General features: G+C 48.8%; 1 protein-coding gene across 2 annotated transcripts in view; it reads left to right on the forward strand.

Moving 5' to 3' along the window:
- LOC142246575 (uncharacterized) overlaps positions 1–17,196 on the forward strand; it is a 55,347-nt gene extending 38,151 nt beyond the window's left edge. For both annotated transcript variants that reach the window (XM_075319640.1, XM_075319641.1), the window contains exon 12: positions 16,743–17,196. In XM_075319640.1, coding sequence (XP_075175755.1) covers positions 16,743–16,963 — 221 coding nt within the window. In that variant the 3' untranslated portion in view covers positions 16,964–17,196. The remainder of the gene's footprint in view (positions 1–16,742) is intronic.
- The last annotated feature ends 8,812 nt before the right edge of the window (positions 17,197–26,008 follow it).

Raw genomic sequence — 26,008 nt, forward strand, 5'->3', positions numbered from 1 at the left:
TGGATTGGTAGGGGATAGGTGCAGGTGCCGATGCGGGGAGGCAGCGTGGCAGCGATACGGTGCAGCGCTGTGCCGGATGGCACTGGTGTGCTCACTCAGGTAGTCAATAACAGAGTCTCTAGTAAACCAAACGGCTGGATGGACGGGGCCCGCAGTCGGCTGCGGCGTCTTCACTCTCCCCGGACGGATTGATGGCGGCTGTCTTTCCCTGCACCTGTGTGTAAGTGTTTGACCCCTATGGATTCCCACGGGTGGTCCGCTCCCCGGCTTGTACATCTCTGGAGAGCCCGTTTTGCCCGCAGGCGCTGGCCCTTGGATCTCTGGCCGTTGGCGGTGGCTCTTATCCGGACGGGTTGGGCTGTTGCCTTCTGACGGGACTTGGCTGGGAATGAACCCCTGAGGTCCAGACCGCAATCAGAGAATTTGACCGTTATGGCGGCTTCCGAGCCTAGTCGGGGTCTGAGTACCCTGCCTTGGTGCTTAGCTTCAATCCGCTCCCCGGTTCGGTACCGGCGGGCCACCGCCCAACCCCGGTCCTATGGTTCCGCAGGCGTCCACTAACTCCTGCAGACGGCCACCAACGTCTGCCGACCTTGCTGTCAGTGCCTGGGCTCCAACACAGACACACACAGTCTCCACTTCCACTTCAACTCCTCCACTTCACCACTCTCACTAGACTGCCCTCCACTTCCCGCCTCCAGGCCTGTGAACTCCTCGGTGGGTGGGGCCAACCGCCTGGCTCCGCCCCACCTGGTGTGGACATCAGACCCTGGAGGGGGCAACAAGGGTTTTGTTTGACGGGTGTTTCCTACCAGGGAAGGGGGTGTGTATGTGTGTGATGTTATTCTGTGACCCCTGGGGTCCAGGGCGTCACAATTTCATCACAATTGTCATCGTCTTCTGTTTCTCTTTTTTTGTATATATTTTTTGCTTTTTTTATAAACATAAATCTCTCACACACACAAGTAACGAAAAGGGTAAGGGGCGGCCGCACCCAATTGTTCCCTGTACAGACTATAAGGCCCTAGCCGCACTATTAATAGCACCACCTCCTACTTGACCGCCTGATAGGCCATTGAGGGGTTTCTCGTGCCTCCTGAAGGCCCAAAGGGGAGGCTGCCACACACTGCCGACGAGGGGAAAGGAAGGTGTGCAGGAATAAACACAAACCCAGTGTGAGGTGAACTGAAACAGGTTCAAATATGGTGAAAGGATAAGAAGCTGGGAAGGAAAACACACTGACTCTCAGCAGACCCTCAGCTGGCGAACCCCTAAGATAAAGAGCTGGAAATCCCAGAAACACATTGAAAGATAGCCAGCAAGGAAGGGAGAACATATGTATCCCCACCTAAGCTGTGACAGGACAAACCAAAAGAGGACAATGGAAAACACCTGAAGAGGATAAAACCCAGAAAGGAAAAACACAAGTGATAGCAACCATCAGCATAAGAACCAAGGGGAAAGGACTATAGCTCACTAGAGAGAGGAACCAACGAGGAAGAGGTCACCAGAGCGAATCCCTAAATCAAACAATGACACTTTTCCTCTCCTTTTTGTAATAATATCTTCGTTTTTTTCTTCTACATCCCTTTTTTAACATATTTCTTATTTGTATCTCCTTCATGTCCTGTCCTCATCCTCCCAATCTTTTCTTTTCACAGTTCTTGTATATCTTTTGTTTCTTTATATCCCTGTACAATATATCTCTTTTATGTCTTTGTCTTGATCTTATTTCTATTCCTTTTGTAGAGGGCCGTTTGCCGTGGCCTGGACTTGGGCCTTCTGCTGTGATGGGGCTCTTCTTTCACTTTGGCCCGCGCCCCAGTCCTTTCCACAGAGCAATGATATAGGGGTGGTTGGTGGGGATCCTGGTTGGGTGAGTGGACTAACCTTTATCCTGGTCCTCGAATAATCCAGGAGACTCCCACCGGGGATTGATGGACACAGATTCGGTTTTCTTATTCATCAGTCTTTTACTAACAGTTACGCACAGCACTTCAGTCATCATTACGGGCACAACACCTGAACTTTGCAGGCATGGAGCACTTTACTTCTAGAGACACTCCCCCCGAAGAGTGTTCTTGGCTCCTGATACTACTGCTGCTCTTCTACCGTCCTTTCCTTTACTTGCTGACACCACGGTTCACCTGGTAAAGTCAGAAATTCCTGTTCAACCATGGTCGCACCCAGCGCTGAAGGCCTTATTTACTGATGGCTCTTACTGACCTGCACTGTGGTGGGACAGAGTTTGATCACTTATCTTCTCCATGTCGATCTGTTTGCCCAAGTCTACATCAGTCGTCCGCTAGTGGACTAGTACCGCTGGACGCAGTAGTGACCCAGGATACCCAGGTTGGGGTCTGGTACTCAGATTGATGGTATAGAGCACCCCACTGTCCTGTCCTATGTTGCTGTGGTAACCTCGTGTGGGACACGGCAGAGTCTGATGGTGGTGATAGTTGTTATTGTTGTTGTTAACATTTAATCATAAAACAACTCTGTTTCGGTGATGAAGTCTCTTTACTGGTGATATTGATAACTACTTACAAGTGACAGCTGGTCAGTGTTTTCCGCACATACTGTGGTAAATTCACCACACCCGACAGGCAGACCTCTGAGGGGAAGCTTTTTTTGTCGCAATGCGCTAGAAAAACTACTCACAAAATGGAGGACGTCAACTCCCTCTATTTCCTCTCAACTGCCGTCTACCAGCCGACCCTCTCCTTCCATGCGTAGTCGGAGTTAGTTCCTTTCCCCTGCATGGGACTCCTACCACTTCAGTCATTGGATGACTGCACAGGGAAACTTAACCCTCTGAGTGCTGCCTGTCACCAGGTTTTCCAATATCCTACAGTACTTAATATACATAGAACATTACATTTTTGGGAAATATCTGTATTTCTGGTATCCCATGGAGATGGCCACTTTGTGGGATACCACGTCTCCCCTCTTGAAGAGTGTCGTCCCCGACACATACACATCTGAAAAACAGAAAGGAACAACTTGCATACAAATAAATTATTTCAATGAACACTGTTGCTTAAATTATTCTTGGCTTCTTGAAGACCTGGAAAAAACACATAAAAAACCACAACATCTGGATGCAAAGTAAAACAGCATGTAACCATAATAAAGGAGTCCATTTGTCTTGAAGATCCTTGTAGGAACAATCCCCACTAGGTGGGGAACGGGATGACGGCTAACCCGCTATAACCTCTTTGCTTGGTCCCCGGGTGCAGTCAGGGCACACAGACCATAAAGGAACTTTCTGCACCAAGCTGTTTTTAGGAGGGCTAGGACACAGTGTAGCAGTAATAAGGCTCTCATACGCCAAAGTCTCTCTTATTACACAGAAAATGTATCGGAGCCACACATGCAAAGTCTCTCCTGTTCAGATAAGCAGCGACCAATTATTTTCGGTAACGAGCAGGTAACTGTCCCTTGGTTGCTCGTTCAGATCTCCGTAGAGCAAGTACTGGCTCTTCATAGGTGGATGGTGCTCCTGACTCCTCAACTGTAGAGGGCGTCCCCTGAGAACCTACTGCAGGAATTTTGTCAGCACCCACTAGTGGAGAAGGAGGAGCTGGCATAGTAAACTGAAGACAGGGTGCATGAAGCCAAACAAGTGGGGTGGTGGAGGCCCTGGAAGCCTTCTCTGGTGCAACAGGGGTATAAACTGGAGGGACTGTAACTTCCTGGGAAATGCAAGCTTTTATCTGGCTTCGATGAACCACCTTTTCTTGCTGAGTATCTTCTCTGGCAATTTTGTACACTTCCACCCCTGGGAACGATATACTGTTGATGACGTAAGGGCAGGATTCCCACTGATCATCCAGCTTGTGAGAGCGGCAGTTCTATTTAACCCAAACTCTGTCTCCAACTTGTAATGGTTTGGCCTTGGCTGAAGCATTGAAATCATCCTCCTGCCTTTGGCGGACAGCTTTCATGCGGTCTTCCACGATTGCATTAGCTTCTTTCAGACGTCTTTGGTGGTCTGCAACCCAATATGTCTCTGGAAGGGGATTATGGTAAGCTTCTACTTGAACATTTAGCTGGAGGTCTGCAGGCAGTTTCCCTGGAAAACCAAACATCAAGTAATATGGAGTATAACCAGTGGAGCAGTGAATGGTATTGTTGTATAAGTTAACTCTTGCAGTACCTCTGGCCATTCTTTCCTTTCTTGGGCTGGAACATTCTTTATCATGTCAATCAAAGTTCTGTTCATCCTCTCACACAGGCCATTGCATTGGGGATGGTAAGCGGTTATGCGAAGTTTCTTGCAGCCATACAGAGCACACAGTTCTTGGAATAAATCTGACTCAAATGCTGGACCTGGATCTGTCAGAATCTGCTCAGGATATCCATAAGATCTCACAAAGTGTTTTAAAAACATCTCAGCAGTGGTTGGAGCAGTCAGATCTCTGACAGGTACGGCCACAACAAATTTAGTGTAGTGGTCGACGATGGTCAGAGCATAAAGGTATACAGTACGGCTGGGTTGCAGTTTGACATGATCAAGGACCTCAAGCTCCAGAGGATGATGTGTGTCAATGGGATGAAGCAGAGCTCTTTGTTCCACACCTTCTTGGCTACGTAGAGTACACGTGATGCATTCTCTGCACCATTTCTCAATGTCTTGTCGCATTCCTATCCAATAGAAGCGTTCTCGGATTGTCATTTCAGTCTTTCGGCAACCAAAATGTCCGGACTTGTCAGGATATGCCTCTAGAATGAGATTGGCATCTTGTCTGGGTATGTCTATTTGGAAGACTCTCTCATGAGTGTGGAGATTCACAGCGCATCGTACTAACACTCCTTTGTGGTACTGTAGACGTTTTCTCTGTCGCCATAATCGACAAAGTTCTGGATTGGATTGCCGGTAGTTCACCGGTAATTTTGGTGGTATAGATTCTAGCAACTTCCATAAAGTTCTGAAGGTATGGCTTTTCTTTTGAATTTGAGCCCAATTATGGCTCGCTGAGTGTCTGGAGCTGGGTTCAGAAACAGGAGGTTTTGGGACTTTCTGCACATTTTGTCTAATGACATATGAGTAAAAGGCTGGCATTCCACTTCTTCCCACTCGTCCTCGCCGTAACGGGGTATTTCTGTTGTGGGCAGCCTGGATAGGGCATCAGCATTGGTGTTAGATTGACCTGCTCTGTACTTCAGGACAAACTGGTAGTTGGCCAGGCAGGAGGCCCATCACTGCTCAAGGCCTCTATATTTAGCAGTCTGTAACCGGGGCGATGGGTTGTTGTCGGTGAAGGCAATGAAGGGAGTTGCAGCTTAGTTGTGCATAAATTTGTCTGTGACAGCCCACACTAGTGCAAGGAATTCCAACGTAAATGAACTGTAGTTCTGATCATTTCTTTCAGTTGGTCGGAGGGATCTGCTGGCATAGGCGATGACTCTTTCTTTATTGTCTTGGACCTGGGCTAGCACTGCGCCTAATCCCAGGTGGCTGGCATCTGTATACAGATGGAAGAGGATGTTGTAGTCTGGATAGGCAAGGACCGGGGTTTCGGTTAACTTCACCTTAAGTTCCTGGAAGGACTGTTCTAGTTCTAGTGTTCACTGAATGGAGGGGCTCTTGCACATCTTCTGACACGGGTGTCCTTTTAGGAGCTCTTGTAAGAGGGCAGCAATCCGGGTTAAATTTTTTGATGAATCTCCTATAGTAGCTGGCAAATGCGAGGAATCTGCGGACTTCTCTAATGGTGGTTGGGATAGGCCAGTCTTTTATTACGGCACTCTTCTCCGGATCTGGAATAACTCCTTCCGCACTAACTATGTATCCCAGGTACTGGACCTTGGATTTTAGTAGATGGCATTTGGATGGTTTGACTTTCAGGCCATGCTTGGCTAGGACTTCAAAAACTTCAGTGAGATGTTGGAGGTGTTCTTCATAAGTTTTTGGAGTAAATTATTACATCATCTAAGTACAACAGCACAGTTTCAAAATTCTTGTGACCCAAGCAGCATTCCAGAAGCCTCTGAAAGGTTCCCGGAGAATTACACAAGCCGAACGACATACAGCTGAATTCAACCAAGCCCGTAGGGGTAGTGAATGCAGTAGTTCTTACCGTCCTCGCTGTTTCCCGCCTCTCCACTCTTTGTTGGGGTGCAGTGGAGGGAATTTCAGCTTAGGAGGAAAGGATGTCACTTTTCCAAATAAAGCAGCCACTGGTTTGTGTACAGTGTCTTCTTGCAACGACAGCTGTGGCGCAGTACAAATTCTCTTAAGGCAGTAAAGACTGGCGCTTCCTGAGGTAATTTTCTCATCAATGTCCTTCAATATCAATAGTATGTATTCCCCCTCTCTTCAGGGCATATGAGGCACAGAGGTAACATCCAGTTCGTGACGCCACAAGCTGTGGTGACCTCGTGTGGGACACGGCAGAGTCTGATGGTGGTGATAGTTGTTATTGTTGTTGTTAATCTTTAATCATAAAACAACTCCTCTTCGGTGCTGAACAGTCTCTTTACTGGTGATGGAGATGACTATTTACAGGTGATGGCGGGTCAGTGTTTTCTGCACATACTGTGGTAAATTCACCACACCCGACAGGCACACCTCTGAGGGGAAGCTTTTCTTCTCGCGATGCGCTAGAAAAACTCCTCACAAAATGGAGGATGTCACCTCCCTCTAATTCCTCTCCACTGCCGCCTCCCTGCCGACCCTCGCCTTCCACGCGTAGTCAGCTCCTCCCCCTGCATGGGACTCCTACCACTGCAGTCATTGGCTGACTGCACAGGGGAACTTAACCCTATGAGTGCTGCCTGTCAGCAGGTTTTCACAATATCCTACAGTACTTAATATTTCTGGTATCCCATGGAGATGGCCACTTTGTGGGATACCACATTACTGTTTCTGGACCTCGTACCCCCATTCTTGACCCTAGCTCTTTGCTGGCTTGCACACCGCCAATTGTCTCTGAATGTTTCTTTACACAATTCTCTCCATAACTAAACCTTGTCTCTGCCTCTGTGAATATTCTCCCTGACTCCCCCAGTGTTTGTAACTGCTCACTGTCTGGCTACTCCTATCACTAGGCAGCCTCTAATTTTTTTCCCAGGTGCAGTTCCTAAACTGGCCACTGGATGGCCACTGTGAGGCAAATCCCGGGATATGAAGATGAATTATGACTCCAGTCATAATCCCTCATCACTCCCTGGCAGTGCCCCCTCCCTTCTTGTTCTCAGTGTTCCATTTACACCTCCTTGGCCATGTCCTGTGATATGGAGATGAGGTGGTGTGGGAACAATGGACACAGGATGACTCCCTGCCGTCACCCTGTAGTAGGAGCTGCTAGCTAGTTAGCAAGGCTATGGAAATAGCCAGACAGAACGACTCCAGTAAAAAATGATTCATATCTCGCAAGCCATATTTCCGATAAATATGGCAACCATAAAAATGGTGTCTCCGCATGCAGACGATGCCGGCACACCCTTTTTATGGGGGCAGGACATTGGGAAATGCCCCAGGCGTGATATCAGCCAATGGGGAACTGGCAGACAGGTCATGAGTCCCCTCGTTCTGTAGCTAAATTCATAACTGTCACAATGAGAGCGTTGGCGTCCGCCTACGACGCTCCCAGGCAAAGTTATGGCCCATATTCCATGTTGGGATATTGTCCATAACTCAAGCCAGGGGTGGAGCAGTGCTCCCTGTGAGGTCACGAAGGTAGGAGGGGACCTGGATCTGCCCAGGTTGATAACCCTACTTCGGCCATTTTCCAGTGTTCTTCTGCTCGGGGGCCTGGTTGGGAAAGACCTGTGAGGGAGTTCCTGGAAACCTGGTCTACAGCGCCCCCCTGTGGCCAGACGCACAAGGTAACTGATTGAATTGCATACCTGCTGTAAACCATGCTTTATCTGTAACTGTACTCTGACATATGTATATTCTGTAGATTCCCTATTGTATATATTGTAGTTTCTAGTGTGCTTTAGGCTGATTAAATTATATAATTAATCTTGGGCTGTTCTGTTATCTCGATCTTGAATCCCACGTCTGTGTGTTCGGCTAATAGTTACCGTAAATCGGTTGGTGGCAGCGAATTGTGCCAAGGATTATTGTGGGGAGGCCAGTGAGATTCGGGGAGATTTTATATATTCCGCCCGCGGAGGTCGGGGGAATATATACCTTACTCTCACCGGGGACCCTTCAATAATCGGCATAAGTAGTATAGCGGCCTCCTTGCTTATGGTCGGGCAATTCCATAATTGGCCTGACTATAAGAGGGGCGCTAGAGAGCGCGTCACGTGCTCTGTCTGTCGGTCGGGAGGTATAAAGGAGGGGTGACCCCCACTTGTTACCCCCCGATTGTGACGTACTGGTAGCCAGCGCGGGGGATTTCTGAGTGACCCCCCGGTGGTTTGTGACATATTGGTGGCATAGCGGTGGGATCGAGATAATAGTGTGTGTGAGTGTGAGACCCATACTCCCAGACACTAAAGACTGCCTGCAGCAGCTGTGGCTGCTGGGGTCTTCAGACTAGCTCAACACTAGAGTGTCAGAGTGCAGATACTGTAAGGTGTGTGGAGGCATCAGGTGTCAGTTCTGTGTCAGTGACCAAAAGTCTGCAAGAATGGCTGATGGCACCAGGAGCAGAGCTATGCAACTGGCCAATGCTAAGGCAGGAGCCGAAGAGAGGCAGGACGGTGCTGTGGACAGCAATGAGGAGGTTGCCCACGAGTCCTCCAGGAGCTCGACGCCAGAAAACCGTTCTGCCGAGGACATTGCGCAACCTGGCACTGCTGGACAAGATGAGGAGGAGCTCACCCAAGGTTCCTCAACGAGCCAGATGCCAGCCCTCCGCTCTGAAAGGGACAGTGAATCGCCTAGCTCTGCAGCGTGCCGCAGATCACCACGTGCCATTCCACCGAGCCTGGGAGGCTCGGATAGCCTTCTTCAAATGGCTATGGCCCTTCTCCAGGCTGGAGACCAGAAGGGCTACAAGGAACTCCTGGCAGAGCGCAGGGCGGAGCGGCACGCAGAGCGTGAGGCTGCGGAGCGAGAGCGGCAGGCAGCGCGTGAAGAGCGAGAGCGACAGGCAGACCGTGACTACCAGCTGCAGCTAGCTCAGCTCCGGCCCTCATCAGCCACATGTGACCTTCGAGACACCAAACTTCCAAAGGTCCGTGTTGAGGACTTCCCAGTGCTGGAGAAGGATGGAGACTTGGACTCTTTCTTGACTGCTTTTGAACGGACTTGCTTGCAGCACCATCTGGACAAGGACCAGTGGGCCAAATACCTGACCCCCCGTTTAAGGGGTAAGGCCCTAGATATCCTTGGGGACTTGCCTGCTGAGGCAGATCAGGGCTACGACACCATCAAGCGGGCCCTGATCCAACAGTACAACCTCACTCCAGAGTCCTACCGCAAGAAGTTCCGGAGCCTACAGAAGGGACCAAAGGACTCCTGGGCTGACCACCGGCGGGCACTTGCCCGAGCTGCCGACCACTGGACCCAAGGCCTGCAGCTTTCCACCGGACCAGAGATCCTGGACTTGGTCATCACGGAGCAACTCTTGTGGAACTGCCCTGAGGATCTCCGCCAGTTCATCCGAGACCAGAAGCCAAAGGGGTCCACGGCTACAGCTGCCCTTGCCGATGACTACACCAACAACCGGGCTCCTGAAGCCAGGAGAGCAGCCACCAGCAGCACCTGGAGAGGGGGTAAGATGAACTCTGCGACTGCCCCACCTGCCCCTAGACTGCAGGGGGTGTCCCCCTCAACTCCCCTCTCCAGGCCCGTGGCAGAACCAAGACGGTGCCACCAGTGCAACCTACCTGGACACTTCAAGGCCATGTGCCCTCAGCGTCCCAAGGCCCCGGCTCCGTCCCCGTCCCAAGGGCCGCCCAAGGTGTATTGTGTGGGTGGGGGTGGTGGTAGGTCCCTGGACAGCTTCCAACCTGTCACCGTCGGCCGGTCTGTGACCATAGGACTGCGAGACAGCGCCTCGGAGGTGACTCTGGTGCGGCCTGAGATGGTGTCCCCCCAAGACTTGATCCCTGGAAAAACCCTCGCTGTCTCCGGGATTGGAGGCACTGACCCGGCGCTGCCTGTTGCTGACATTTATGTGGACTGGGGCGCAGGGCGAGGGGTGAGGGAGGTGGGGGTAACTGATCGGATCCCTGCAAACGTGCTACTTGGGACAGATTTGGGGCAGATAACCTCCCAGTTCGGGCCCCAACCAAGGGCTGAACCTTCAGCCAGTACTGACATGACTCCTGACAATGTTAATGTGTTATCTATGAATGATGTAAGGGAGGAGGGAGTGAACTCTGATATTTCTGCTTGCACAGACACCATAGACACACACACAGCTGCAGCTGTGACAGGGGAGGGGGTCAGAGAAAGGTGTGACAATGCCTCTACAAGTAACCAGCCTGTGAGCTGGGATCTGTTGCCCTCTGCAGGGATAAGCAGAGAGCAGGGTGCTGCAGGGGGAGGACCAGTGTGTGGGGTGGGGGCTACCACAGCAAATGTGGGGTCCCCAGAGATTTCACAGCGGGGTTCTGTTGCTGCAGGAGGGGAACAGGCAGGTGAGATTGGGGCCGGTCCAGGAGCGGAAGTGCTCCCAGGTAAGATCTCGGTGCATGGTTCCCCCACAACCGGGGTGTCAGGAAGCCAGGTAGGTCTGCCTGAACCGGCGACTTGGTCAGGAACGGAGGAGGAGCAGGCACGACCCACGGTCGCAGCGGCTGTGGCCGCTGTCACCCGCAGTGGGAGTGCTGGAAGCCAAGGGGCCTCCCGGAGGTCCGATAGCTCTTCCCCTTCTGACCAAGTGGCAGCCGAGTCAGGTGGAGGCCAGGACACAGGTCCCGGGGTACTGACTGAAGATGTGACAGTCTCGTCGATTCTGGCCACATCTAGTCAGGGGTTTCAGGCAGCGTTAGAAGCTGACGACAGCCTGAAAGCTCTTAAGGAGCAGGCGGCACAGCCTCCCTCGGACTCGGACCCGGAGCGAGTGGTCTGGGACCAAGGACGGCTGTACCGGGCCACGGTCCAGCAGGGTTCACCGGAGGCGTGGCCCAGGGACCGACAGTTGGTGGTACCCTATCCGTTCCGGACGGAGTTGTTGCGGATCGCACATGAGATTCCGATGGCCGGACACCTAGGGATCGCTAAGACCAAGGCCAGGTTAAACCAGCATTTCTACTGGCCAAAAATGGGGGCCGATGTGGCTGCCTACTGCCGTTCGTGTGAAACCTGTCAGAGAGTGGGGAAGGCGGGGCCACGCCCCAAAGCCCCACTGGTATCTCTGCCCATCATCGATGAGCCTTTCAGGAGGGTGGCTGTGGATCTGGTCGGCCCGCTGGCCATCCCCAGCAGCTCCGGGAAACGCTTCCTACTGACGGTAGTGGACTATGCCACCCGGTACCCAGAAGCAGTGGCCTTGTCGTCCATTCGGGCTGACAAGGTGGCCACCGCATTGCTGGAGATTTTCTCCCGAGTGGGTTTTCCCCAGGAAATGCTCACTGACCGGGGGACCCAATTCATGTCCCAGCTGATGGAGGCCCTCTGTAAGCAAGTCCAGGTGCGACATCTGGTGGCCAGCCCGTACCATCCACAGACTAATGGCCTGTGCGAGCGGTTCAATGTCACCTTAAAGCAGATGCTTAAGATGTTGGTCGACTCCCATGGGCGTGACTGGGAGCGGTATCTCCCACACCTGTTATTTGCTTACCGGGAGGTTCCACAGGCCTCAACAGGATTCTCACCGTTTGAGCTCCTGTACGGGCGACGTGTGCGGGGCCCCCTGGCTCTGGTGAAAGAGGCTTGGGAAGGGGATTTGGCCACCCCTGGAGTGTCGGTTATCGAGTATGTCATGCGCTTCCGGGACAAAATGCAGGCCTTGACGCAACTGGTACACGACAATATGGCTCAAGCCCAGGCCGATCAGAAGCGTTGGTACGACCAGAACGCTTGTGAGAGGACCTACCAAGTGGGTCAAAAGGTGTGGGTACTGGTCCCCGTACCACAGGACAAGCTTCAGGCAGCCTGGGAAGGCCCATACCTCGTGTACCAGCAGCTCAACCCTGTAACGTACCTGGTCACCCTGGACCCTGCCCGTGGAAGGCGGAAGCCCTTCCATGTGAACATGATGAAGGCACATCATGAGCGGGAGGCATGTGCGCTCCCCGTGTGCAACCTGCCCGAGGAGGGAGAAGCGGAAACCCTCTTGGATATGCTAGCCCAGGTTAGGGCAGGCGGATCCATTGAGGATGTGGAGGTTGGCCACCAGCTCTTGGAAGACCAACGGTCCCAGCTGTGGGCCACCCTCCTCCCCTTCCGGGGGTTGTTTACCAACCAGCCCGGAAGGACTGACTTGGCTGTCCATCACGTGGACACTGGGGATCATCCCCCGATCCGGCGTTCAGCATATCGGGTCTCCCTGGAGGTGCAGCAACACATGCGCCAGGAGATTGACGAGATGCTGAAGCTGGGGGTGATCCAGGCATCCAACAGCGCTTGGTCCTCGCCTGTAGTCCTCGTCCCTAAGAAGGACCGAACCACTCGGTTCTGCGTGGACTACAGGGGGCTCAATGCGGTCACGGTCGCCGATGCGTACCCAATGCCACGCATCGATGACCTGCTCGATCAGTTGGCCGGGGCTCAGTACCTGACCATCATGGATCTGAGCCGGGGATATTGGCAGATCCCCCTGACTCGCAAGGCCAGGGAACGCTCTGCCTTTATTACCCCATTTGGACTGTACGAGTCCACGGTGATGCCATTCGGGATGAGGAATGCCCCTGCCACTTTCCAGCGGATGGTCAACACCCTGCTCAAGGGACTTGAAGGGTACGCGGCCGCGTACCTAGATGACATTGCCGTCTTCAGTCCCACCTGGGAGGACCACCTAGAGCATCTAGCACAGGTGCTCAGGCGGATCCACCGGGCAGGTTTGACCATCAAGCCGGGAAAGTGTCAGCTGGCCATGAGCGAGGTCCAGTACCTCGGTCACCGGGTAGGCGGGAGAACACTGAAGCCCGAGCCTGAGAAAGTGGAGGCCATCGCATCCTGGCCCACCCCCAGGACCAAGAAGCAGGTGATGTCCTTCTTGGGGACCGCTGGGTACTATAGGAGGTTTGTTCCATGCTATAGTAGCCTGGCAAAGCCCTTGACGGACCTCACCAAGAAGAAGCTGCCCTCTGCAGTCGATTGGACAATGGACTGCGAGACAGCCTTCCGGGCCCTAAAGGACGCCCTGTCCAGCCCGCCCGTGCTACAGGCAGCCGACTTCACGCGGCCGTTTGTAGTACAGACCGACGCCAGTGACTTCGGCCTCGGTGCGGTGCTCAGCCAGGTGGACTCTGCGAGCCAAGAGCACCCAGTCTTGTACCTGAGCAGGAAGCTGTTACCAAGGGAAGTTGCCTATTCCACGATGGAGAAGGAGTGCCTGGCCATAGTGTGGGCCCTGCAGCGTCTGCAACCCTATCTATACGGGCGCCACTTCATCGTGGAGACGGACCACAATCCCCTCAGCTGGTTGCACACCGTCTCTGGGACGAATGGGCGATTGTTGCGATGGAGCCTTGCGCTCCAGCAATACAACTTCACCATTCGCCACAAAAGGGGCCGTGACCACGGTAACGCAGACGGGCTGTCCCGACAAGGAGAGGTCGCGGACGGGCGCACGGGGGAACACCGGAGTGTGCTGCCCCCTAGCGCCCTCAAAAGGGGGGAGGTGTGAGGCAAATCCCGGGATATGAAGATGAATTATGACTCCAGTCATAATCCCTCATCACTCCCTGGCAGTGCCCCCTCCCTTCTTGTTCTCAGTGTTCCACTTACACCTCCTTGGCCATGTCCTGTGATATGGAGATGAGGTGGTGTGGGAACAATGGACACAGGATGACTCCCTGCCGTCACCCTGTAGTAGGAGCTGCTAGCTAGTTAGCAAGGCTATGGAAATAGCCAGACAGAACGACTCCAGTAAAAAATGGTTCATATCTCGCAAGCCATATTTCCGATAAATATGGCAACCATAAAAATGGTGTCTCCGCATGCAGACGATGCCGGCACACCCTTTTTATGGGGGCAGGACATTGGGAAATGCCCCAGGCGTGATATCAGCCAATGGGGAACTGGCAGACAGGTCATGAGTCCCCTCGTTCTGTAGCTAAATTCATAACTGTCACAATGAGAGCGTTGGCGTCCGCCTACGACGCTCCCAGGCAAAGTTATGGCCCATATTCCATGTTGGGATATTGTCCATAACTCAAGCCAGGGGTGGAGCAGTGCTCCCTGTGAGGTCACGAAGGTAGGAGGGGACCTGGATCTGCCCAGGTTGATAACCCTACTTCGGCCATTTTCCAGTGTTCTTCTGCTCGGGGGCCTGGTTGGGAAAGACCTGTGAGGGAGTTCCTGGAAACCTGGTCTACAGCGCCCCCCTGTGGCCAGACGCACAAGGTAACTGATTGAATTGCATACCTGCTGTAAACCATGCTTTATCTGTAACTGTACTCTGACATATGTATATTCTGTAGATTCCCTATTGTATATATTGTAGTTTCTAGTGTGCTTTAGGCTGATTAAATTATATAATTAATCTTGGGCTGTTCTGTTATCTCGATCTTGAATCCCACGTCTGTGTGTTCGGCTAATAGTTACCGTAAATCGGTTGGTGGCAGCGAGTTGTGCCAAGGATTATTGTGGGGAGGCCAGTGAGATTCGGGAAGATATTATATATTCCGCCCGCGGAGGTCAGGGGAATATATACCTTACTCTCACCGGGGACCCTTCAATAATCGGCATAAGTAGTATAGCGGCCTCCTTGCTTATGGTCGGGCAATTCCATAATTGGCCTGACTATAAGAGGGGCGCTAGAGAGCGCGTCACGTGCTCTGTCTGTCGGTCGGGAGGTATAAAGGAGGGGTGACCCCCACTTGTTACCCCCCGATTGTGACGTACTGGTAGCCAGCGCGGGGGATTTCTGAGTGACCCCCCCGGTGGTTTGTGACAGCCACATGTGCAACATCAGCATAAACACATGAACACTATGTACACTAGTCTCTGCATCGACTGAGGTCTTCAGGGGCGGGGGAGGGGCACCAGTCTCTTGAGACAGGTCTTCAGGGGCAGGGGTGGGGCACCAGTCTCTTGAGACAGGTCTTCAGGGGCAGGGCAGGGGGCACCAGTCTCTTGAGACAGGTCTTCAGGGGCAGGGGAGGGGCACCAGTCTCTTGAGACAGGTCTTCAGGGGCAGGGCAGGGGGCGCCAGTCTCTTGAGACAGGTCTTCAGGGGCAGGGGTGGGGCACCAGTCTCTTGAGACAGGTCTTCAGGGGCAGGGCAGGGGGCACCAGTCTCTTGAGACAGGTCTTCAGGGGCAGGGGAGGGGCACCAGTCTCTTGAGACAGGTCTTCAGGGGCAGGGCAGGGGGCGCCAGTCTCTTGAGACAGGTCTTCAGGGGCAGGGGATGGGCACCAGTCTCTTGAGACAGGTCTTCAGGGGCAGGGCAGGGGGCACCAGTCTCTTGAGACAGGTCTTCAGGGGCAGGGGAGGGGCACCAGTCTCTTGAGACAGGTCTTCAGGGGCAGGGCAGGGGGCACCAGTCTCTTGAGACAGGTCTTCAGGGGCGGGGGAGGGGCACCAGTCTCTTGAAGTTTTTTTTTACTTCTCTTTTTTACTTCTTTTTCATCTTCTTGGTGTCTTCCCCTTATCTCTTCCTTTCTTATTGACTCTTCTATTTGTCTGTACTTCTCTTTTTTCTCTTTTATGTCTTCATCATCTTTTTTTCACCTTTCTTTTCTTTTCTTTGTTTTCCTCTTTCATTCTACTGTTTATTCTTTTCAATTTCTTTTTTTTTCTTCCTTCTATACTTTTTTGTATTCACTTTCTTACACTCTTCTACAACTACTCTTTCCCATACACTTCACTTTTGTCTTCTTTAAGTCTTATCTTTATCTTTTTTAATTCTGTTCTTCTGTTTCTTTTTATACTATTTTATCTTCTTATCTTATTTTCTTATCTTTATCTTCCTCTTTCTCTTCTTTTGTTGCTTTTTTTTTACACTATTTTATCTTCTTATTTTCTTATCTTTATCTTTTTTTTCTGTTCTTCTGTTTCTTTTTTTTATACTATTTTATCTTCTTATCTTATTGTCTTATCTTTATCTTCTTCTTTATCTTCTTCTGTTGCTTTTTTTACACTATTTTATCTTCTTATTTTCTTATCTTTATCTTCATTTTTCTGTTCTTCTGTTTCTTTTTTTGTATATTATTCTATCTTCTTTTTTTCTTAGATTTATCTTCTTCATTCTCTTCTTCTGTTGCTTTTTTTTTTTTTACACTATTTTATCTTTTCTTCTCTTTTTCTTACTGGTGTTCTTCCTCCATTTTTCTTTTCTTCTTTTTTATGCCCTTCTAGTTTTATCTCTTTCACGTCGTCATCATCTTATTGTTTATTCATTTTATTTCACTCTTCTACAATTACTTTTTTCCTTTATACCTCATTTTGGTTTTTTTTTTTAAGTCTTATCTTTATCTTCTTCGCCCGTTTCTTCTTTTTTTACACTATTCTATCGTCTTATTTTGTTATCTTTATCTTCTTTTGTTTCTTCTTATTTTACACTATTTTATCTTCCTATTTACTTATCTTTTTCTTCCTGGTCTTCTTCCTTCACTTTTCTTTTCTTCTCCCTTTCTATACTCTTCTAGTTTTATCCCTTTCTCGTCATCATCTTATTACTTATGTATTTTGTTGTTGTTTCGTCTTTCCGGGATGCTCCAGGGAAGCGGCGGCTGATTGTGGTGATTGATGACCTGGATGACATTGGACACAAGTTTAAGCAGCAGATCCTGGACAGACAGCCGAGTCTGGGGAGACTAGTGGCCGACATCATCCTGATCACTACGTCTGATAAGAAGAATCTAGATCAGAGGAAAGATGGAAGTAAAATGAGCAAATGCACAATGGACAAAATCAGCAACATGAAGAAAATGTTGTCATGAAGAATCACAGGAGAGAGATGATATAATTTATTGCACTGTGGTCGCGGTCAGTGATGGTCCCTGTATTGTCCACATCCGGATCTAGTCACACATGCAGCTTTGCTACAATGTATCAGTGCAGATGGAGTCAGTGACAGAATAGAGATATGTGTGCAGATAAGAAGCTACGAATAGCGACTCAGAATATAAAGCCAATTATTTACAAAATTAACAATAAATTCTATGTTCCTTCCTCCAGTAAATAAAAATTATTATTACAATATATAAGTTTTGCTTTTATTTTAATTAAAACATCTGTGTCCAGAAAATGAAGTATTATCCTGCAGCAACGTAAAAGAATGAAAGAGGCCAAACCTACAGGACGGACATCACTACAGAAGTAATCTATTATGGCAGATATACAGTGTGTCCCCCCATATCCTGTATACACCGCACCTATATACAGTGTGTCCCCCCATATCCTGTATACACCGCACCTATATACAGTGCGTCCACCCATATCCTGTATACAACGCACCTATATACAGTGCGTCCACCCATATCCTGTATACACCGCACCTATATACAGTGTGTCCACCCATATCCTGTATACACCGCACCTATATACAGTGTGTCCACCCATATCCTGTATACACCACACCTATATACAGTGTGTCCACCCATATCCTGTATACACCACACCTATATACAGTGTGTCCACCCATATCCTGTATACACCGCACCTATATACAGTGTGTCCACCCATATCCTGTATACACCGCACCTATATACAGTGTGTCCCCCCATATCCTGTATACACCGCACCTATATACAGTGCGTCCACCCATATCCTGTATACACCGCACCTATATACAGTGTGTCCCCCCATATCCTGTATACACCGCACCTATATACAGTGTGTCCCCCCATATCCTGTATACACCGCACCTATATACAGTGCGTCCACCCATATCCTGTATACACCGCACCTATATACAGTGTGTCCACTCATATCCTGTATACACCGCATCTATATACAGTGTGTCCACCCATATCCTGTATACACCGCACCTATATACAGTGCGTCCACCCATATCCTGTATACACCGCACCTATATACAGCGTGTCCACCCATATCCTGTATACACCGCACCTATATACAGTGTGTCCACCCATATCCTGTATACACTGCACCTATATACAGTGTGTCCACCCATATCCTGTATACACTGCACCTATATACAGTGTGTCCACCCATGTCCTGTATACACCGCACCTATATACAGTGTGTCTACCCATATCCTGTATACACAGCACCTATATACAGTGTGTCCCCCCATATCCTGTATACACCGCACCTATATACAGTGTGTCCACCCATATCCTGTATACACAGCACCTATATACAGTGTGTCCCCCCATATCCTGTATACACCGCACCTATATACAGTGTGTCCACCCATATCCTGTATACACCGCACCTATATACAGTGCGTCCACCCATATCCTGTATACACCGCACCTCTATACAGTGTGTCCACCCATATCCTGTATACACCGCACCTATATACAGTGTGTCCACCCATATCCTCTATACACAGCATCTATATACAGTGTGTCCACCCATATCCTGTATACACCGCACCTATATACAGTGTGTCCACCCATATCCTGTATACACTGCACCTATATACAGTGTGTCCACCCATGTCCTGTATACACCGCACCTATATACAGTGTGTCTACCCATATCCTGTATACACAGCACCTATATACAGTGTGTCCCCCCATATCCTGTATACACCGCACCTATATACAGTGTGTCCACCCATATCCTGTATACACAGCACCTATATACAGTGTGTCCCCCCATATCCTGTATACACCGCACCTATATACAGTGTGTCCCCCCATATCCTCTATACACCGCACCTATATACAGTGTGTCCACCCATATCCTGTATACACCGCACCTATATACAGTGTGTCCACTCATATGCTGTATACACCGCACCTATATACAGTGTGTCCACCCATATGCTGTATACACCGCATCTATATACAGTGTGTTCACCAATATCCTGTATACACCGCACCTATATACAGTGTGTCCACCCATATCCTGTATACACCGCACCTATATACAGTGTGTCCACCCATATCCTGTATACACCGCACCTATATACAGTGTGTCCACCCATATCCTGTATACACCGCACCTATATACAGCGTGTCCACCCATATCCTGTATACACTGCACCTATATACAGTGTGTCCACCCATATCCTGTATACATTGCACCTATATACAGTGTGTCTACCCATATGCTGTATACACCGCACCTATATACAGTGTGTCCACCCATATCCTTTATACACTGCACCTATATACAGTGTGTCCACCCATATCCTGTATACATTGCACCTATATACAGTGTGTCTACCAATATGCTGTATACACCGCACCTATATACAGTGTGTCCACCCATATCCTGTATACACTGCACCTATATACAGTGTGTCCACCCATATCCTGTATACACCGCACCTATATACAGTGTGTCCACCCACATCCTGTATACACCGCACCTATATACAGTGTGTCCACCCATATCCTGTGTACACCGCACCTATATACAGTGTGTCCACCCATATCCTGTATACATTGCACCTATATACAGTGTGTCCACCCATATCCTGTATACACCGCACCTATATACAGTGTGTCCACCCATATCCTGTATACACCGCACCTATATACAGTGTGTCCACCCATATCCTGTATACACCGCACCTATATACAGTGTGTCCACCCATATCCTGTATACACCGCACCTCTATACAGCGTGTCCACCCATATCCTGTATACACCGCACCTCTATACAGTGTGTCCACCCATATCCTGTATACACCGCACCTATATACAGTGTGTCCACCCATATCCTGTATACACCGCACCTATATACAGTGTGTCCACCCATATCCTGTATACACCGCACCTCTATACAGCGTGTCCACCCATATCCTGTATACACCGCACCTCTATACAGTGTGTCCACCCATATCATGTATACACAGCACCTATATACAGTGTGTCCACCCATATCATGTATACACAGCACCTATATACAGTGTGTCCACCCATATCATGTATACACAGCACCTATATACAGTGTGTCCACCCATATCATGTATACACAGCACCTCTATACAGCGTGTCCACCCATATCCTGTATACACCGCACCTATATACAGTGTGTCCACCCATATCATGTATACACAGCACCTATATACAGTGTGTCCACCCATATCCTATATACACCGCACCTATATACAGCGTGTCCACCCATATCCTGTATACACCGCACCTATATACAGTGTGTCCACCCATATCCTGTATACACCGCACCTATATACAGCGTGTCCACCCATATCCTGTATACACCGCACCTCTATACAGTGTGTCCACCCATATCCTGTATACACCGCACCTATATACAGTGTGTCCGCCCATATCCTGTATACACCGCACCTATATACAGTGTATCCACCCATATCCTGTATACACCGCACCTATATACAGTGTGTCCACCCACATCCTGTATACACCGCACCTATATACAGTGTGTCCACCCATATCCTGTATACACCGCACCTATATACAGTGTGTCCACCCATATCCTGTATACACCGCACCTATATACAGTATATCCACCCATATCCTGTATACACCGCACCTATATACAGTATATCCACCCATATCCTGTATACACCGCACCTATATACAGTGTGTCCACCCATATCCTGTATACACCGCACCTATATACAGTGTGTCCACCTATATCCTGTATACACCGCACCTCTATACAGTGTGTCCACCCATATCCTGTATACACTGCACCTATATACAGTGTGTCCACCCATATCCTGTATACACCGCACCTATATACAGTGTGTCCACCCATATCCTGTATACACCGCACCTCTATACAGTGTGTCCACCCATATCATGTATACACAGCACCTATATACAGTGTGTCCACCCATATCATGTATACACAGCACCTATATACAGTGTGTCCACCCATATCATGTATACACAGCACCTATATACAGTGTGTCCACCCATATCATGTATACACAGCACCTCTATACAGCGTGTCCACCCATATCCTGTATACACCGCACCTATATACAGTGTGTCCACCCATATCATGTATACACAGCACCTATATACAGTGTGTCCACCCATATCCTATATACACCGCACCTATATACAGCGTGTCCACCCATATCCTGTATACACCGCACCTATATACAGTGTGTCCACCCATATCCTGTATACACCGCACCTATATATAGCGTGTCCACCCATATCCTGTATACACCGCACCTCTATACAGTGTGTCCACCCATATCCTGTATACACCGCACCTATATACAGTGTGTCCGCCCATATCCTGTATACACCGCACCTATATACAGTGTATCCACCCATATCCTGTATACACCGCACCTATATACAGTGTGTCCACCCACATCCTGTATACACCGCACCTATATACAGTGTGTCCACCCATATCCTGTATACACCGCACCTATATACAGTGTGTCCACCCATATCCTGTATACACCGCACCTATATACAGTATATCCACCCATATCCTGTCCACCGCCATTAACTTGAGAACGGCGGCAGCTATAGGCATAGAAGTGGTGTCTAGGTATAGTAAAGTAGTCATGCGCTACGCAATGAAACCACCTATAGCGCCACCTGGTGGAAAACAACGGAGTTAGCATTTGTATCTCGAAAACGGAACGAGATAGAGAAAAAAGTGAATTACAAAGTTGTAGGGCATCATCAATTCAATACGAATCCACACCTTGCACAGAAATGCTATGATATGAAACCCATGACTCCCCCAAAACATTGAATGCTGCTCCTGTAGACCCCAGTGTCATATGTATTCTGGATAGGGATTCATGTGACTTAAAATAGCAGGAGAATTGGCGAACCCCCGGGTGTCCCACCCTCCACACATCCGTCAGTGCCAAATCTTTTAATGTCTCGCCAAAGCCTGATATAGGTAATGACGCCAGAGACGGGTCATTATTAAATGTATCCAATATGGGTGAATAGTATTATTAAAATCTCCCATGCATATCACCGGTACACCCGAATTCTCATGCATAGCCTCCGCCACCATCTTTATGACCCCATTATTATAGGGTGGAGGGATGTATACTCCCATTAACAGCATCTCTTTGTTCAGAATTTTACACCGGACCCAAAGAATCCTCCCCTCCCTGTCTACTTTTGATGCTATGGGTTCAAACGGTATGGCTCTATGCACCAATAGGCTGACCCCACTAGAATAAGATGAGAAGGTAGAGTGGTAGCTATAACTGATCCATGATCTATTCAGGTATGTCATTTTTTCCTCGTCTAAGTGGGTTTCCTGCAGACAGCTGCTGTACGTCCTACATAATTCTCCACATTGGATACCTCAGAGATATTTCTATAAATTAACTCACTTTTTAGGGAATTGATCTGGAGGAGGCGTAGTCCAAGAATTAGAAACGTTACAAAGGAACAAGCGCAATGTAGGACTCTCATTGCCAAACCCATGGGCATACTTTGCAGCCGCCCAGATACAACATATCCGAGGGTGGGAGGACCCGGGGGGGGGGGGGCGCAAAGAAGGTTATTGCAACAATATTTCAAGTCAGCTAGTCTATACGAGGTCCTGGAAGCAGGTACATTTCACTCGTCATCGGAATCTATGCCTACCCTTCTGCTGATACATAAGTTGTGGATTAAAATTAAAGATATACAGGACATCAAGGGGCCGACGCAGTTTACCTCTGTCTGGGACACCCCATGGCTACCTAACTTAAATAAGCTGGAGGGGTTTGGAGGTTGGAGAGAGAGAGGGTTGGTCAGGCTCACGCAACTATTGAACGGAGACAACTTTAAAGAGTGCTCCACGTTACAATCAGAGTTTGGGTTCTTGAATGGCGAATTCTATAAATACCTCCCATTAAGGCATGCTTATCGTGCAGATGTTTGTATAGTTGGCCATACGATCCAATGTAATAGAATAATTCAGAGAATTGCTTTCTCAAGGGGCTCATCAGGCTTGATATCGGTATTATATGGTGAAGTACTGGATAGGTTATTAATACATCATTCACCGAACTCAAAGCAGAGGTGGGAACAGGAGATGGGCCCTATTGAGGACAATCAGTGGGCGGAAATACTGGAAAGAACACCCGATTTGTCTCTGGGGGAAGCCTACAGATTGTCCCACCTGTATGTGATTCATCGAGTCTATCGTACTCCAAAATTTTTATGTGACATAGGTGCCAGACCGGATCCCACTTGTCCACGATGTGGGGTGGACTCAGCGTCCATGCTCCACATGTTGTGGTCCTGCCCTAGTTTGGAGGCGTTTTGGAGGGGTGTGACCTCACTTATTAACAGAGTGTATATCACAGATCTGAGCCTCACCCCCTTGGTATGTACTCTAGGGTATATCGAAGACTTTAAAGTGGAAGAAGAGGGTAAAGTGGCGGTTGCTCGTATGTTACGGTATATATGGCAAGGAAATTAATAGCACAATATTGGATCTCTGATCGAGTCCCCACCATGTCAGAGTTTGTTGCCAAGGTTAATTGGATAGTAAATCTGGAGAAGGGAATATATTTAAAAAGAAATTGTATGACCAAATTTGAAAAGATCTGGGCTCCGTGGATAGATGACTCTGGTCTGACATCTAGGAACTTATTTTGGTTCAGATTGGGCTTGTTTTAAAACTAGGATATAAATGACCGAAATATTGTACGGCTGCGGGAACTGTAACCTCCTTTCCTGGACTCATCGCCTGTTCGTGTTTAACTATAGACATACATGGTGTTAACTGGGAAAAAAATGTGGAAGATACAGACCCTCTAATATACCATTGGTCATGGTTCTTTGTGTGGAGAGCGACGGCATTTATGTATCACATGTGGGGAAGAGTCAAATATGTGTCCGCTTTTTGGCTTCTTATGGGGTGAGGGGGGGTGGGACCTTAGGGGTTATGTTGACCCTAAATTGTATGATCTACAGTATGTAATGTATAAAATCCTTAATAAAAACATTTTGGTTTGAACCCTTGTATTCAAAGCATAACATTCTTAGGCTATGTGCGCACTAGAAAGTGCCTATTTCTTAATAAAAAAAAACAGACCCTCTGAAAGAATCCCACACCCACGGTAAAAACCGCGGTAAAACCGCACCCGCTTTTTTGCCACGAGTTGCCATGGTTTGCAGCGGATTTACCGATTTACAGTTTTTCTGCATTGTCTCTTAACCAACCAATTAGCCTGGGTGTCGCTCATTCCCTTATTTAAGAAACATTCCTTAGTAAAGCATTTCAGGTTTGTCTAAGCATAGACGAGAGTCTGTGGATAGAACAATGTCAGTTACTTATTTGAAACTACACATGGGTATCTCTTCTATTCATGAATGTCAGTTACTTATTCATGAACTAAAACTTATTCTACTTAGCCCTAATCATAATTTGTTTTGGTTATACATTCTGTTAATATTTCAATTAGGTATATGTGGAGAAGCAATACATAAAGCATTCAAAGGACAGATTATCTTATTATTATACTGGACAAACGATTCATAGCCTAGGCCTTGACACACTCACTATTCTGCTGGTGCAGTCACTATACATACATTACATTACTGATCCTGAGTTACCTCCTGTAGATCTTTTATTATAAAAGTAAAAAAACATAACAATAACAGAAACATAAAATATCAATCAGAAAAGCTGCATGTAACTGAGCCCTGGTTCAGCCGCTCGCTCTCTCCACACACACATTATTACATACAACCCTCATATATACACAATAATAACTAATGACATCACTGACTTCTGGTCCAGCTGCCAAAGAAAATAGCAACCATAATAAAACAAAAAAGAAAATAAATAGCCTGTCCGGCAAATTTTTTTTTTTTTTCTTTATATACACACACGTAAACATAAATAAAATCAATACTGACTATATACAAACTAATTATAAACTATCCCCCCTCACTCCAGACCACCATCCCTGCGCCGACTTGAGAGCTGGTCCTGAGTTTCATGCCTCAGTCCATGTCCAACGTCCCTGGACCAGATCAGGCAGCGCCAGTGTGTAACCCAAACCTCAAAGTCCCAAAAGATGAACCCACCTCCCCCCTCCTGCCACCACCCAACCTAACACCTACACCCCTATCTATATACACAATATATACAAAAAACAACAAATCAACAAACAATCAACAAAGCCCAGGTTCGGCGCCTGCAGCCCTACATCACTGTATACTGATCAAAACAAAAATCTAGGGTGTCAGCAGCAGCCCACCACCAGGAAAGGAGAGGAGTAGACTAAGGCACACTAAAAGAAAAGCCCCTCCAGAGGAGAGCCGCCCTCCGTGCGCCCAGTCTCTCATACTCCAGAGAGCGCACCTTCACCAGGTCACCGAGTATGGTCCTAAACACATCATCCACTGGGAGGATTTTCCGTTGCGTCGATACTAAGCACCGTGCGTTCCACGTGTGATACCTAACCACTACGCTAACTAGAAATAAAGTGCAGCGGTCCCGACCACCCAGGTCTCTGAATGCTCCATAGGCCCATTCCGCATAGGAGAGACCGGCCAGCCGAGGCCAGCCAATGGAGGCGCCCACCCTGTTGTATACCTCTGTGTTAAAGGGACAACGAAGCAGGAAATGGTCCATGCTTTCCAGCACAGTACCACACTGCTCTCGAGGACAATTCCTATCCTCAGAGCTCCTACACTTCAGATTGTCCCTCACACACAGTTTCCCATGGAAGCAGCGCCAAGCCAAGTCCCAAAACTTCGAGGAGATTCTGATAGAATTTAAAAGATGCAAACCCACCCCAAAATCCCGACTTGGGCAGTCTCTGAGCACCAGAGGCCTCTGGAAATGGGTCAACAGAACCCTTTTGTCAAGGAGCTTCCTTGGCAGAGTCCTAATCTCCCACATTCCCAGTCCCCACCGGC

The sequence above is a fragment of the Anomaloglossus baeobatrachus genome, chromosome 7 (genome assembly GCF_048569485.1).
Source record: "Anomaloglossus baeobatrachus isolate aAnoBae1 chromosome 7, aAnoBae1.hap1, whole genome shotgun sequence".
NCBI classification, from domain to species: Eukaryota; Metazoa; Chordata; class Amphibia; order Anura; family Aromobatidae; genus Anomaloglossus; species Anomaloglossus baeobatrachus.